Source organism: Pelobates fuscus, chromosome 4 (genome assembly GCF_036172605.1).
Source record: "Pelobates fuscus isolate aPelFus1 chromosome 4, aPelFus1.pri, whole genome shotgun sequence".
Classification (NCBI taxonomy): Eukaryota; Metazoa; Chordata; class Amphibia; order Anura; family Pelobatidae; genus Pelobates; species Pelobates fuscus.
In genome coordinates, this window is record NC_086320.1 from 104,153,531 (window position 1) to 104,170,172 (window position 16,642).

The 16,642-nt window shown below is 36.3% G+C and overlaps 1 protein-coding gene across 2 annotated transcripts in view; it reads right to left on the reverse strand.

Annotated features, from left to right (window-relative positions):
• Positions 1 to 16,642, reverse strand: part of LOC134608553 (desmoglein-4-like) — a 30,967-nt gene that overhangs the window by 3,771 nt on the left and 10,554 nt on the right. For both annotated transcript variants that reach the window (XM_063451444.1, XM_063451443.1), the window contains exons 2-13: positions 12,927 to 12,962; positions 12,457 to 12,594; positions 12,187 to 12,348; positions 11,519 to 11,663; positions 11,189 to 11,355; positions 8,529 to 8,663; positions 7,297 to 7,482; positions 6,625 to 6,896; positions 4,801 to 4,934; positions 4,477 to 4,692; positions 1,664 to 1,897; positions 343 to 476 (exon numbers count right to left, since the gene is read on the reverse strand). In XM_063451444.1, the coding sequence (XP_063307514.1) occupies positions 343 to 476; positions 1,664 to 1,897; positions 4,477 to 4,692; positions 4,801 to 4,934; positions 6,625 to 6,896; positions 7,297 to 7,482; positions 8,529 to 8,663; positions 11,189 to 11,355; positions 11,519 to 11,663; positions 12,187 to 12,348; positions 12,457 to 12,594; positions 12,927 to 12,962 (1,959 nt within the window). The remainder of the gene's footprint in view (positions 1 to 342; positions 477 to 1,663; positions 1,898 to 4,476; positions 4,693 to 4,800; positions 4,935 to 6,624; positions 6,897 to 7,296; positions 7,483 to 8,528; positions 8,664 to 11,188; positions 11,356 to 11,518; positions 11,664 to 12,186; positions 12,349 to 12,456; positions 12,595 to 12,926; positions 12,963 to 16,642) is intronic.

The following is a 16,642-nucleotide window of genomic DNA, read 5'->3' on the forward strand; positions in this document are numbered from 1 at the left end:
TGTACCTCATATCATTACTGGTGTACCAGGTATAGCGCACTACTGTAATGTTACCTGTCGGTATAAACATCTCTAAAATGTTGCAATTCTCTTTTAGTAAGGCGACAGTGCAACTTTCCTCTAATGATGGTGCATTTTAAATGTTGACATTTGGAAGCCAACATTTTTAACATGACTTGCTCTCAAACTGAGTCCTGTTACATCTCATTGTATTGGAATATTCACATTTGACCACTTTCCCAGTTATTTCACAGAGGCAGTACGAGAGGGATCTGTAGGGACTGAAAGAAAATAGAAAATAAAAGATATAAACAGCCTAAAAAAGTATAAAAAATAGTTTACCACATCCTCAGGTGTGGCTCCTTCGGTTCCCCACGGACGACAGGCCTCGTCATATCCAGCTGCCACAGGAACAAATGTAGATGCTGCTGCTGCTGCAGACCCACATAGGCACAATGGTAAGAGCAGTAGAGCCACTGTTACAGAAAGAGGAATTCAGAAACAAAATAATAAGTTGATATTCTATATATATTTATATACACACCAGAAACTTACATTTGCTGCCCTGATCACCCAGCAATAACAAAGCAAGTAGACAAAATAGCACTCGAGGATCTTCCATACCAGTCCATCCTCTTATTTTCGACTTTCCTTGAAGTGTTTATATATTGTATTTGGTCTGTTTTTAAAATGGTAAATTTTATTCAATAAAAGCCAAATGGCAGCTTATTGCCACTTAGTAACCACTATTTGATATTAACCAGATTTTAACCTATTCAGCTACCTATAGAAGGTAACTTTGGGTAATTCAATCACATTTTCACTACCATTCTGCTGGAGTTTGTTTGCCAGTTAAAAGATGCCAAATGTGTATATATGTACCCACAACCTCAAATTCCTGTCAATCCTACTCTTTCTTTAATCACATGTTTTTTTTTTTCTTTTCTGGGTGATTTAGGTACCATTTAATTTCAATTCAGCTGAGCTATTTTAGAATAAAATCCTGCTGCAGTAATAAGATCAATTTGGAAATAAAAAGTGAACCCATAAATAAGAGTGAATACCTTGATCCTCATGGGATTCGTATCAGTCACATTAAAGAGAGTTAAGCAAAGTGACATGGCATTTATTGAATAGAGCCCACTATTTTTTTATGTGCCCAGTGTTATTTGCCAATGAAAATTATGATAAATGCCGACATATATTCACCATCCTATGCTTGTATGAATTTAATAGCTGGAAGTAATTTAGGACATATTGTTAAGATCTGTTACATAACTAATTGATGCATATACTATTGTTTCAAGGATTGTCTTTTTCAACAATAATAAAATGTTGCATTGATAGCAATCAGTTCAAAATATAAAACAAATTAAACAGGTTGCATTTTTTTAGATATATTACGATAGTGCCATTGCAATTACATGATTTTGTCTTTTTTTAAATCTAGACCTCTGTACGGTTTAACACCTTTTGTTTCACTGTCTATGTTCCCCTGTGTTGGTGTGTGGGCATGGCCGTCACATTGTTACAAAGTACTTCACTAATTTGTCATTCTCAAATCAGGTCTCATAATATCCTTTGCTGTATGAGGCACTCTGGTGAAGTTATTTAAATATATATCTAAGTAATGGTAAAAGATACAATCCATATTGATACTTACATAAAAGTACCAAGAATCCAAGCACCATAAGACCAATTGCAGCTGGACCTAATGATACACTCTTGCTTGTCCTTGGTGATGCAATGCAAGTGCCCGTTGGTTCACAGTCACAAACTTGAATTCTCAGGGAAACTGGCAGAGGGCAGCTTCGGTTACCATTATCTAAGACAATCATGTTCAAAGTGGCATTACGGGGGCTTGATCCAACAACTCCTACCAAAGCCACACTTGTATCTAAAAAAAAAATGAAAGCTCACATAAGTAAAATAAGGGTGATGTGTGTGAGGGTGATTCTTACAAAAGAATACAACAATGGTTCAGCTCCCGGCAAGTGAAGCTTTGGATTAAGATAATGGCAGTGGTGATGGCTGTGCCTTTGCCACCAAACTCTGGATAAGTAGTAATAAATAATCTACGATATTTAAGGCATATACCCACCTTAAAACCAAAAATGACTTTACACCTACTCAGACTTTGATTACAAAATGCAACTCTCATGCTGTCTTCTTATTCCACTGCTGGCTATTATTTCATTTTGTGTATTTTTGCTATACTTTATGACATTTTAAACATCTAAAAATTATATTTTAACTGTAATAGATCTGGACGAAGAAGTATTCTAATTGTAGCATATTATTCCCTTATATGGTGCTAAAAATGCAAGAAACACACGTAAAAGTTTTTATTTAATAATAGCTGTAATTGGGAAGACGGTTTGACTTCTGATAGTTCAGACTGTTTCCAGTCCAGTTCAGACCTGGTTTTGGACCTAAGTGGGCACTAACTGTCAAGTAAGCCAATACATTTTTTTTTCACTGTTTTCTTTTCTCTGTTCTCTCTTTTTTTGGCTTTATAGCACCAACTATAAGCAGTCATTAGTTATTTGCCTTTGATGTTTTAGAGTGTAAGCTTTTTCGAGCAGTGTCCTCTTTAACCTCTCGTTCCTGTGTACATTTGTAATAGTTTGGCACAATATGGAAGAAATAGCGTGTAATTGGTTGACAGCTTAAAAACATTTAGGGGGTTATTCACTTAACTCTGAATTGTAACACTGGAAACTGAATTGAAATCTACATTAGCCAATCTGTGACTATTGCTGAGTGGAATAATTTGTTTTCAAATCAGCTACTGTTGCCTACATTTTTCAGTCTGATTTTCAGTTTACTACAAGTTGCTGTTTAGAGAATAAATCTTTGAGTACCCGGTTTACTGACACAGGCTAATCCCACCAGGGACTGTTGTAACAGTCAGACATAAAAAAACATTTACATGTATATTTCAACTTTACTCTAGCTAAGCTATTATATCTATATATATATATATATATATATATATATATATATATATATATATATATATATATATATAGGAATACATAGTAACTGTATAAATACCTTACTCTTCTGAATTTCTTACTTTCTGCAATATTGCATTATGACATCATACCTAAGATGTCATGAAGAGTCAACACCCTTATAATCACCAAAACAACTTTAGCTTTATGATGCAGTTTTGGTGTATAGATCATGCATCTGCAGTCTCATTGCTCAATTATCTGCCATTTAGGAGTTAAATGACTTTGTTTATGGAGCCCTATGTGACATGATGGGGCATGTCGTCCATGGGGAACATAAGGAGCAACACTTGAAGATGTGAGATAGCCTTCCAAAACACTTCCTGTAAAGAGAGATCTAATGTTTAAACTTCCTTTATTGTAAGCTCTAGTTAGTTTATTTTTTTTCCTATGTTCTATTTTAATAGCCTTCTGGACCCTGCAGGAGCATACTGTGTGTAATTATAGTTCAATTTACAAAGCAGGGTAATGCAAACTTCTAAAGCAAGTTAACATGACATGGTTGATTATATATTTCCTACTTGTTCTATGTTAAAGTTTGTATATATTGTGTATTAATATTGTTTTTATATTTTATTGTACCCTATTGCATCAATGCAATGTTTTGTGGACCCAAGACATACTTGAAAACAAGAGGAATCTCAATTAATCTTTCCTTGTAAAATATTTTATAAATAATAAATCTGATTAAAAATGAAACATTTTTTTTCAAGCTAGCTGCGTGAGGCACAGAAACAACATTGAATAGAAACAACATTGCTTTGAATTTGAACATTGCATGAATAGAAACATTGCTTTAAAATATAAATGAGCAGTGAGATTAGGGGGCATGATCTATATACTAAAACCACTTCATTAAGAAGTTTTATGTTTATAGTGTCCCAGTTTTGATGCATATAGAGTCCCTTTAATGTTTTTCAGCAATTGCCTTTTACCCTTAACATTCATAACATTTTAAAAATAAGGTAATTCCATTGTAATAAGGAAAAACGTTATGTATGTAGGAGGAAACTGAAGTTCATGTATTCGGTTCAACAACTATATTTTCAGCCAGAAGCATGAAGGTACAAAGTGAAATGTGAAGACTACTATTACCTCCATAACTACTACAGTTCACTAAAAACTAGAGCTCTTCTCAACACTCATAGATTACCCTCTCATAGATTTCAGCCACACTAATATTGCAAAAATTGCAGAGAGTGTGACCTACGGGTGCCGAGGGTATTTTTTTCCACAAGCTACTCTAACTACTCTTATTAGACAGAAAACGATGTCCATAGACTCATAACACCATAACTACTGCAACAATCTGTAATAACTCTGGCATAGCCATTAACATATAAATAAAATACAATATTATTGGCACATTCTCTATAACATATTAAACTGACAGGTGCAATTTAAAATCCGCATAACATAAACCTTTTACACCGTGCAGATTAACGACTCAGAAAGTTACCGTTTATTCTTTCCATTCTCCAATCATTTGGGGTAGGCTGCAAATTAAATGTAAAAGGAGGACCATTTGGGGCTGTGTCATTATCATAGGCCTGGATTTCAACCCTCATATCCTTAGTACATGTTTGGCGCCATTCATTAGTAACCACGGGACAGTTATCATTTGCTCTGGGCATAGTAAGGATAACTGTGGCGTTAGCAGGTCGATTTGGTAAATCTAAAAAACAAAATGTGAAACATTAGATTATGTTAAAAAGAATGTTACATATACAGTATCAATGGCATCAGAATGATTATGGTTTTTTTTTGGTTTTTTTTTTATTACCAGGACTTTCTCCAAAGATTGTTGCAGTGTAGTTTCCTCCTGTTCCAGTGTTTGTTGTTATATCATGATTTAATCTCACCTCACCAGTAGTAGAATCAATACTGAACCAGTTGTATCTATCCTCTACCCAATACCTGTTTAAATAAATGTTGACATTTTAATTTTGTGAACATAATCTTTACAATAAGCTTTTTGTACAACTGAGAATTAGCATTAGTCTGCGGGTATGTTGCATAGTAATGACGTAATATCGTATAAATAAACAAAATGGAATGAAAGTGTTGAATTTTAAAATTATCAGGGTTATTCACACAAATGACAATTGTTCTAAGAGAATTTCCCATTTAAGGCCGTAAAGTTTAACCGTAAAGTCAGATATGCTTCCTGATTAGCTATATTGGCCTTAAATGTAAAATTCAACTTTGACTTAATTTTGAATGCCTGACAATTCTCACTTTAGTAAATATCCCTGTAGGACATTAGATATAATTTATTTATTCAATGCATTTCTATTACTATAAGAAATAGGCTTGTAAAAATAATCTATTCTCTCCAGCCTTCAACACTCCACATGTTGTGAACTACATCTTCCCTGATGCTTTGCCAGCATTATGGCTGTAAGAGCATTGTGTGAGATGTGGTCCACAACATATGGAGTACTAAAAGGTTGCCTAGACTTGTTCTCGCCCAAGGGTAGTCAACCTTCGGCAATCCAGAAGATGTGGACTGCAATTCATGTGATGCTTTGCCAGCGTTATAGCTGTAATAGCATTATGGGAGATGTAATCGCAACATCTGGAGTGTCGATGGTTGCCTACCCCTTGTATAGCCTATACATGGCTCTGGCTGTTGCATTTTGCTCAGAGATGAAAATATCCATTTAGGAGTGGAGAAAGTGCCTTTCCCGGGGATAAAAAATTATTATATTCAGTCATTATTCATTATAGAAAAGCTGTCTTTTTTTGAGTTTACAACAACAATCGATGAGACTAAAAGCTAATCACAGATCTGTTCTTATTTCTCATGTAATGTCAGAGACTAATCCCTCAGGTCAAGCAAAGTCTATAGCTGCCCCATGAAGTGTCTGGCATGGGGGGTGGGGGAGGGGAGATTTGAGTTTCTTCTACCTTGCATGATGCTCTCTGGCCTTGTAAATTTTGATGGCAGATTTCAATTTAGTTTTATTCATAGTCTCTTTATTAAAACGCCATTTAAGTTTTAGTTGTATTTTATTTACCTGAATTGTTTAGTTTTAGTCTAGTTTTGGTTGACTAAACATAATGAAAATTGACACTTAACTAAATTAACACTGCTCTCTGGCATTGTTGGTTATTCTAATACTATAGAGACAGTCTTAAGTGATCTATTGGGTTTGTTCACTAAAGACAATATATTGTCCAGATGGCCAAAATGTTGTGCAAATGGATGTGTTTCCTGGGATGTTGCTGGCACTCTAAAGTTAGACTAATACTCTAAAATCTTGTTATCCTTAAAGTCTTGCTGTTGTCCTTGTGTACGTGTTGGTGTCCTTGCTGGAATTCACTATCCTGAGTCCCTACTGACACCCTGTATAGTCCTTGTTATAGTCTATTTAAAAAAAAAGAGTCTCATTTAATTAACATGGTTCTTTTATAGTACTTGCATCCTCTTCCCAGGATCCCTGCTGCACACCTAGAAATGTAGTTATACCAATCAAGCTGTTAACATAGACTGTACACATACTGGTATAATATTTATTTAAATCTATTTATTACATAAAGAGTATGTGAATAGATACAGTATATGTTTTGTGATAGTATGTACATTTATATGATATTCTCTTACCTAATATTTGTAGCAGGTTTGCCTGTGTCCATATCAATAGCTTGCATTCTTGCCAATATATATGAAAGTAATGCTTGTCCACGAAGGCCTTCTGGTATATTTATTCTCATGACTGAGGGGACAAATACAGGGCCTTCGACTACATTCTGCACATTTACAACAATGCTTGTTGCCTGGGCCTTGAATTCAGATATAACAGATGAATGGAAAGCTGCTCTGTTGGTCACCATAAAACCAAGATTGAGGGACTGCATAGCTTCATAATCTAGGGCCTGAATAAAAAAAACAGAAAATCATGTTTGATCCATTAAATGCAGTTGACTAAGGCAATAATAAACAAAGATGCAAAAGAAGAGACTTTCTAGATTTTGAAGAACTGTAAGTATACCACACAGGTAGAACCTTCTATTTTTCCATTTTGGCAAGCTTCTATCTGTTTTAAACATGCCTAAAGCTAGTTAATGCAATGGTGGTGTTTCAAAATTGAAGCGAAAAGAAAAGAATTCAACATTAAAAAGAAGGCAAATACCAACACTTTGTTTATGTTAAACAAAAGCTGAATTTGTTTTTCCATTCCTTAGTACAGTTCCATGTAATTCAACATACAGACATGGAGTTTATTCCAAAAGATGAATGATTCATTAATCTCGGGTATCTGTTCAGTAGCCTTACCTTAACAATTCTCAGAATTCCTTCATTAGTTTGAGAGTCCGTGTCTATTGCAAACCAGCCTCCTTCATTTCCTGAGACAATGTTATACACTGCAATCCAGTTATCTGAATACATTTCGTCAGCATCAAATACTTTTATCCTTAAATTGGTTGTACCTATCATATTTTCCATAAATTCAACTGAGTACTGAAAGAAATAAAATCTATTTTATTACACATATCTACAGCATAGCATTCAAAGAATTGTTAGGTCAATCTGAAATAATTACTGCCCATGCTCATAGTTTAAAACAGACTTGTACAAGATCTTGTACACGGAGGAGTAGGAGATGAATTGTATGAGCTTTCTAAGGATTTTCTATGAATCAACTTCTGCAACAGATCCATTCATGTGAAGCTGCAAATACTTGAGGCTTGATGAAACAAAGGTTTGACCGTCTACAAATAAGAACCAGAATCTGACATTTGAATTAGATGCCAACTCAATAAATATTAAAGCACACTACCTGTATACTACCTGTATGCAGAATGCATGCATTTCTGCATAATGTGTTATATCCCTAGACTATTTGTAATTGTGAGACATGTTTTTATTTTGAGAAGCCCTGATCTTTTCTCCATTTAAATATTTGGGATTTTCATTTTTACTTATGTGTTTGGATGTATTTTAGAGCACTGCGGTGCACTGTAGTCCAACCAACTGGACCATTATCTCATTTTTCTTTAAGGTAAGTTGTGCAAATGCATAGCTAAATTACATTTATGAGGGACATGAGCTATATTCCTTTTATGATGGCAAAGTGCAAATCTTCTAACAATAAACACCCCCCCACAAAGTACACCCCCAAAGTCAGCATAGCACCAGAGTGCATGTGAAATCACCATTTACTAGACCGTTCAAAGTGAACTTAATGTAATATCCGAGTATGCACTGATCAAATGTCCCAGAAAGGTAGCCCCAGATAATCAAGCAATAAGTAGCAACAAATAGGAACATCCAGTATCTTTAAAATTCCCAAATCCTAACAATGTATTTTAAAGATGCTGGACGTTTCTGTGCATTGCTCTAGAATTTCGGAAATCCTTTTATACCACTGACCCGCTTTCAGGAAATGGCAGTATGATATTTGCTATGCATATACTTTCTAAAATCTCAGAATAAGCTGCTTACTTATAGATTCATGGTATAAACAATATTTAGGGATCAGCTGGCAGAATCTTTAGTTTTCTTACCGAATCAAACTCAAGTGTTGGGAAGTTATCATTTACATCCAGGATTTGAATGCTAGAACTGCATTGTCCTGCCAGACCTCCTGCACCTCCATTCATATCAGATGCCAAAACGGAAATGCTATAGCTGCTGAATTGCTAAAATATAAAAACAAGTGATATAATGTATACAACAGTTGTGTATATTTCAGAAAAGAAAATCATGGTTTGAATCATTCAATACTTACATAATGCATAAAATCCACACAAAAAAACATGAAATTCCCCTACATAAAACACTAACCTGCATAGTTTATTTAATTTAAAAAAAATCTACTCTATCAATAGTAATGCCATAAAAATAATACTAATGATTAACATTCTTGAACCCCAAACATGTTCAACAACATTATATTACATCATATGATTTACAATATTATTAGTGCCATGCCAGAGAAACAACCAGAGCTAAAATTTTGGTCTAAAGGACTTCATCAGACTGTTCTGTCCCTATGATAGACTACTGTGTTTCTGGAGTTATGTTCGTTTGTCTTTTTGTGTGTGTTCATTCATTTTCTTAATTCGGAACGTAATGTGGTGATGACTGTATACCCTATTTTTCTGCACCAGTAACAGAAGGAGTTTAAATTACCCGATTAATGTCTTGTTCATCACACCCAAAACCCAATTAGCCCGTAACAACTACAGCTTATTGTATTTGTTCTGGTGAGTAGATACAGTCCCTTCAGGCTTTTTGCAGTAAACACAGTTTTTTTCAGAGAAAATGCATTGTTTACATTACAGCCTAGTGATAACTCCACTGGTTACTCATCAGATGGCTCGTAGAGGCGCTTCCTTGGTCAGTCCTGTACAGTGTCGCTCTGCCCCTGATCTGCCTCCTTGACAGTCTCAGCCAGTCTTATGGGAAAGCATTGTGATTGGCTCACACAATCACTTCTGATGATGTCAGTTGTAAGCAGAGGCAACAGCTTCAGACTTAAATACAGGTAAGATTTTACCATATTAAGGAGGCAAAGGGGTTTGGGGGATGGGTGGGGGGACGGGACTAGATGGTGGTTTTAACACTATAGGGTCAGGAATACATGATTCTGCTGCTGACCCTATAGTGTACCCTTAAGTGATGCTATTTCAGATGCAGAATGATCACATTGTTTCTTAGAATAGTTTCTAACTTGTTTGATAAAACCTGTTTGTCTATATCTTTGCAAATTCTAATAATCAAAAACATTACCAATGGATATTAAAATATATTGATCATGACCTCCATTTGTCTAAATATACATAGGGATTTAAGAGAGAGTGCAGGTAACTTTGTTTTCTTTGGTTTTTACTATATATTGGGGCTGATGTGTACTGTAGTCATTGCTGCCGGCCCAGTAGTGATGGGAGAGAGCGCAGGACTTCTCTTTTTGTATTCGTATTTACTTTGTATCACACAGCCTTGTTACAATGCTGCCGCCCATCCCATGTGTTCCCTATTAAGGGTTAATAAGTATATAGGGGTGTATATAAAAAATACCCCTGTCTGTCTCAATAGAGATATCTTTGCCAGAAGCTCAAGGAAGCAGGCTGAAGGGTCAGTGTAGGACCCACTTTAGGGGGGAGGGTCTGCCTTGACATTGGCAGGCGGGCATTCCCTCCAATGGCCATTGGAGCAACTAAATGACCTCCATTTGTCTAAATATACATAGGGATTAAGGAGAGAGCGCAGGTAACTTTTTCTTTTCTTTGGTTTTTACTGTATATTGGGGCTGATGTGTTCTGTAGTCATTGCTGCCGGCCCAGTAGTGATGGGAGTGAGCGCAGGACTTATCTTTTTGTATTTGTATCCACTTTTTATATCACACAGCTTTGTTACAATGCTGCCGCCCATCCCATGTGTTCCCTATTAAGGGTTAATAAGTATATAAGGGTGTATATAAAAAAAATACCCCTCTTTGTCTCATTAGAGATATGTTTGCCAGAAGCTCAAGAAAGCAAGGTGAAGGGTCAGAGTAGGACCGGTCTAGGAGGGTTTGCCTTGACGTTGGCAGATGGGCATTCCCTCCAATGGCCATTGGAGTAACTAAATGACCTCAATTTGTTTAAATATACATTGGCATTAAGGAGAGAGCGCAGGTAACTTCTTTGGTTTTTACTATATATTGGGGCTGATGTGTACTGTAGTCGTTGCTGCCGCACAGGAGTGATAGGAGTGAGCGCAGTACTTATCTTTTTGTATTTACATACAGGCAAGTACTTTGTTGTTGGCACCCCAAGGTCATAATGAGGGCAGAAAGTTAAATTGCTCTTTTAATGACACTAGGTGTATAAAGCTTTCTTTAATTTTGTACTACTTTATTAATTGAATATTTATCAATACACATGTGAGTTATAGTTTGTAATGACAATGGAGAGAATCTAAGCTTGATGGATCTTTTCCACAAATAGAAAAGCTATAAAATAATTTGCCCTGCGCCCAATTATCTATCTATCTATCTATCTATCTATCTATCTATCTATCTATCTATCTATCTATCCAACATATTTGTTCATGATGATATAAAAACAAATGAATAATAACTGAAAGTCATGTCAGCATACCCAACAAGTTTGAGCAACATTTGTATTTCATAAACATTTGAGTTTTATATAGAAAATATATATAAAAGCAAAAAATCTACCTCTCTATCAAGAAAATCACTCATTGTGAAGAGCTCGCCAGTGAACTGATTCATAATAAACATAGGTGGTTGAGCAGGAGTCTGGGAAAGTATTTTGTAGGCAATCTGAGAATGCAAAGTACCTGCTTCGTCTGCATCTGAAGCAAACATTTGCATAACCAAAGTATCTGCAGAAAAGAAAAGTAAGAACAAAAATTATTTAAAAAAAAAAAAATGTACATATTGGTTAATATGCTGTTTGATTTTTGTTTAGAAGTAAACAATTTTAAAACCATTTGACGTGATTAAAGTGGCTATGCAAAATTAAAAAGAATAGATGTTTAATCGTACTTGCTCTTGATCGCTCTTCTACTGAACCAACAAAAGAAGTTTGGGAAAATATCGGTGCGTTGTCATTGATGTCCATTACTCTGACCCGCAACTCAAGAGGTTTCTCGACATTGTGTCCGGTAGCAGTTTGAGCATACACAGTTAGCTAGATAAATAAAACAATGTAAAGTAAACCACATGTTTCTAATAGGCTTCAGTAATCTTAATAATACATTCGAGATATAGAATATGCATTATAACAAAAACCCAAACATGTTTCACAACTCAATGATCAGTTTGTTATTTAGAATATTTTTTAACTGGAGCAACTAATGTTTAGTTTCTTTAAGTTCATGTGTCAGATAGTGTTTAAAATTCCAAGTTAATAGCATTCGTTAGTTAGAGTAGAACAAAAAAATATGTGGAATGAACCACTTGCATTTCAGTCACAAGTTTCCAGGTTACTCAACTTCAGAAGTACATTGGCATGTTTCAGACCGATCAGAAATCAACTAACCTGGAGCAGTGCAAAAACAAAAATCCCCAAAATAACCATATCCTTACAATTCGAACATACTAGGAAACATTAACATTTATATACACAGTTAGCATGTCTATGATGAATTGCCAGCTTTAAAGGCCAATAATAAACTTATCACAAAAGCAAAATAAAAGTGGAAAAAACTTACAAAAAATACTGGAATCTGCTCACGATCAACAATCATGCCAGTCACATTCAAATTTCCATTTCTTGGGTCCATCACAAATACGCCAAATGGAGGTTGATCTACACCTGGTCCGGTCATTGTGTACCTTATATTTGCCTTAATTTCCTGTATGTCTGAGTGGACCTGTAGGTGAGATTAACACATGCTAATATGTTTTCATCTTCATTGATTGGCATATTTTGTAGGTAATCACTAGCTAAATATAAAAAAATGAGTTTTCTTCTAAGTTACCTTTGCAATTGGGTTTCTGTGTCTGTTATCCTCTCCTTCTCTCATAACTACTGCTGGTATAATCCATTCACGTTTTTGCCTCTTAAGCTGTAAGTTTTCCCATGATATTGTGCCATTATCACTCTTTCCACGATTTACCTAGGACAAAATGTATTAAATATTCACATTATTTCCGGTTACATGGTTATAACTTCTCCCTTCTCCCTTAATATAATATTGCAGAATATGCGAAATAATCAATTACATCTCTCCATTAATTAGTCTGCTTTTCCTCCAGTTAAATATCTCCCCAAAAATGTAAGAACATGTGTTGCATGCCCTGTAAAATCAGCTGTGATGGTTGCACCTCCTTAGGATGTCTGCACTGAGGCTCACAGATTATGGTCATCGCGTGTGCTTAATTTTCTTTGTCAAGTAGAATAAAATGGTACAAGGTTTATTTATATATGGAAATAAAATGTATGCATTACCTGTACATTCCAATGACAGCTGCACTGGAAAGATATCTGTAAAGAAAAAAAAAAAGATTCTTATTTAATTGAATATCTCAACGAGCAGTCTTACTGGCGAGAAGAGCTTCACCAAACATGGATTTTTCTAGTATGAAGAGAATTGATAAATTAGTTAATATGTGATTTGCTTCGAAACTCTGAAATATCCTGTAATTAATTGTACAAATAGCTAAGCTCACATGCACATCATATAATAGTGTCTGAGCAAGTTGCTGTGGCTGTTTCCAGACACCTGTCTTAACACATTTTACAGGTATTTATAGAAAAGCCTTGTGAACTAGATTCTCTTAGCAGGGCAAGGGTTATCTCTGTTTACTGAAATATAGATATATAAATATATATTTATATGAAGGACATGTTGAGAATTAGATGAGACATGTTATATCTAGCATGGAAACTGAGTGCCACTAATGTTCTCATTAGAAGACGTTAAAACCTCTGCTAATTACAAGCCATTAAACAATACATTTTGTAGCTTGGAAACAGCCGGAGAGCAGCAGCCATTTTAAAGAGTAACAAATGGTCAAAACATTATCGTCACAAGCACAAAAATAAGACTACTAACTGGCGTAGGCCTAACTGGCGCATGCTCTCCCTTTCCCCATTTATAGAAGGGGCTGCAAAAGCGAGGGGTTAAGCATGCCAGTAAATAAGACTGACAGTGCTCCTTGCTCCTGCATACCTGCCAATAGGCAGTAGAAGGGGCGTTAATAATAAATTGATGTAATAGGTGCAGGGACCCCCTATCACATAAGAAAGTGGTCCATGCACCTCCGCTAGGCTACAGTGAGACTTTAAGTCAGTTTCTGTTATTTGAAATTATTATGTGCCCATTTTTAAAATGTAATGCTTTGGTTGTCTATTAGTCTGTGCCCTGGCATCTTTATAAACAATGAAAAAAAAATAAAAAAGATTGTATTTTACAAGGTTTCAAGTGCATGTTCACATCATTTGGTCCATCTGCTGTCATGTTGGCATTATAGCAGCAGGGTCAAGTTATATCTGGACTATTAATACAGTGATTCAGGTAAGAGATAGCAAGTGGAAAGATATAATTGAGCAATGCATTTATCCAGAATACAGAGAGCTCTGATGACAATTGTTTCAGAAAACCCTTCTGTTACTCCTAAACAATAATAAGAAGTATGTCCATGTCAGTGTTCCGGATGGGCAGAAAAGCAATGCAGAGATAAAAAAAAAAAATAATAATAATGATCTTGTATCACTATGATAATCATCTTTCAGTTTACCTAGAAGCAAGATGAGTTTTTGCATTGTGTAATATGTCTTAACGAATAATAATGGATTTGTTTATTTGGTTTTGCTTAAAGGTTACAACAAGCACCATGATAACTTAAGTTTAACCCCTTTTTCTACTGGAGTTGTAACTTCCGACTGCAGAGTCACTGTGTTGTCATTAGTCAGGCAAAAACAAGCGTTCCATGCTGGCTACGTCCATACTGTGCATTGCATTCATTGAAGCTCTCAGCCAGCTTCTGGGGAACCACGCCAGAGTACTCATACACTGGGCTGAGCCTGTAGTAGTTATGATCATTGGAGAAACCCTTTGAGCTATATGGTTACATTTTGTATGAAGAGATGCATTGTGGAACATTCTCATTCTTAAACTGTGCATTACAAAATATTAAATGAAGTGTCCATTAATACAACCTAGCATGTGTCTATTAGACCTCTAAAAATGAACATGTCCGATTTACTCATCTATGGAAGTAATATTATATATGCAAGAACCTATTGCTAACCTTTTTTTCATATGATGCTCCATTTTCTTTTACATTTCTATTAACAGTTTAGTAAATGTCATCACATTGTTCAGTCCAAGCACAGCCACGGCACATGTTGCAAATGAAGACAAGAAGTAGAAGCATTGTTTAATGTTTTTTTTTTTTTTGTATGCTTTCTCTATGTTGACGGCCTTGTGGGAAGGCTAGAACTCAGAATAATGTTTGACAGGGAGCTAAGTGGAAGTGCATTTGCAGCATAAACAGTAGTGAATATTTATATTTAATTACAAATATATATTTGTTAAATGTAGGAATCTGTAAATATAATTTAAAAATCCTTTTCCTCTAAATTGGTTTTGCTAAACCTATAACCTATTTAGTAATATGGGGCCTGTTCAAACCAACAAAACATCATTACCTACACTGAGGCATTTCTGGAGAGCTTATGATATTTATTTCCCATTAAATATAAATACCTTCTCTCTCAGGTGAGCAGTGGCGGACTAAGGGGGGGGCAGAGGGGGCGGTCCGCCCCGGATGCCACCAGGTAGGGGGGTGCCATAACCCAGGTCTGAGAGCTAAAGGGGGATGTGTGAGCTGTGCCCCATGGCAGCTGGGGTGTCAAACAGATCCCAGACAGAGACAAGCAAGTTGAAGTGGCCGCACAGAAGTTTGGGGGTGGGGCTATGGCCGTTTGGGGGCAAAGCCAATCTGAAAGCGGGGGCTGGGCTTATCACAGCCCTTACCTGCTGCTGTTACTGCTGCACATGGAGGTGCAGCAAGAAGAAATCCCTGCTCCTCCACCCAGAGGCAGACCAAGGGGGGGGGGGGGGGGGGCGGTCCGCCCCGGGTGCCACCAGGTAGGGGGTGCCATAACCCAGGTCTGAGAGCTAACGGGTTACTGCCTGTCTGTAACGTAACTGTGTGCGTGTGACTGTCTGCCTGTGACTGTGTGATGTTGCCTGTAATCTGTGTGTGTGTGACTGTAACCGTGTGTGTGACTGTATATGTGACTGTCTGCCTGTAACAGTGTGCGTGACTGTGTGTTACTGCTTGTAACGGACTGTGTGTATGACTGCCTGTGACTATATGTGTGACTGTCTGCATGTGACTGTGTGCGTGTGACTGTCTTCCTGTAACTGTATGTGAGGGGGTGCAGGATTTTTGTAGAAGGGACAGGGGTTTTAAAGTTTTCAAATTTGTGCAATACATTTTAAAAAATGTAAAAAAGAACACATTTAAAAAATTTAGTAGGTATTTTTTTTTGTTTATTTGGAGGGGAGAGGGGGGAGCGTGCCAAACCCAGGACCCACCCCGGGTGCCACATGCTATAGGTACGCCCCTGCAGGTGAGTTCTATGATGTTGTTTATTTATATTAACGTATCCTGTTTTTTTGACAAACTATTTTGTATATTTATTTTTAACACTAACCATCAATACTTCAAGAAAAGTGTAGATTTTCAACAAATAGCAGAGGTATAGATATCGCCAGCCGTATTATTCACACTTCTCAGATACATTTATCATTGGTATTTTAAATGCTCCCGTGACATTAAATGTAGCTGACGTGCCTAAATTTATGGGAGCCCAGGTTTCATCAACCATCAATTATAAGGAAGCTTGATGAATGATGAGAAAGATATCTGTTCCACCCACCACTCCCATCTGATTAACCACCACCACAATGAATGCACTTCAACAGCTAATTTGCCAGTAAAAACAACTGGTGTGGAACATAAGCTGCCTCCAATTACTTATGAGTTTGGAAGCATATTTAATAATGTGCCCTTTTGTTGTGACACATCTGCTGAGAATCTGCATACAGTACGTATTAAAGTACTTTTTGACTGGTATATAAAATAGCTGGTGAATGAATCTATTAGCAAAATGTGTCCAAAGTGAGATGAGAACCACAGGGAAACTTTATT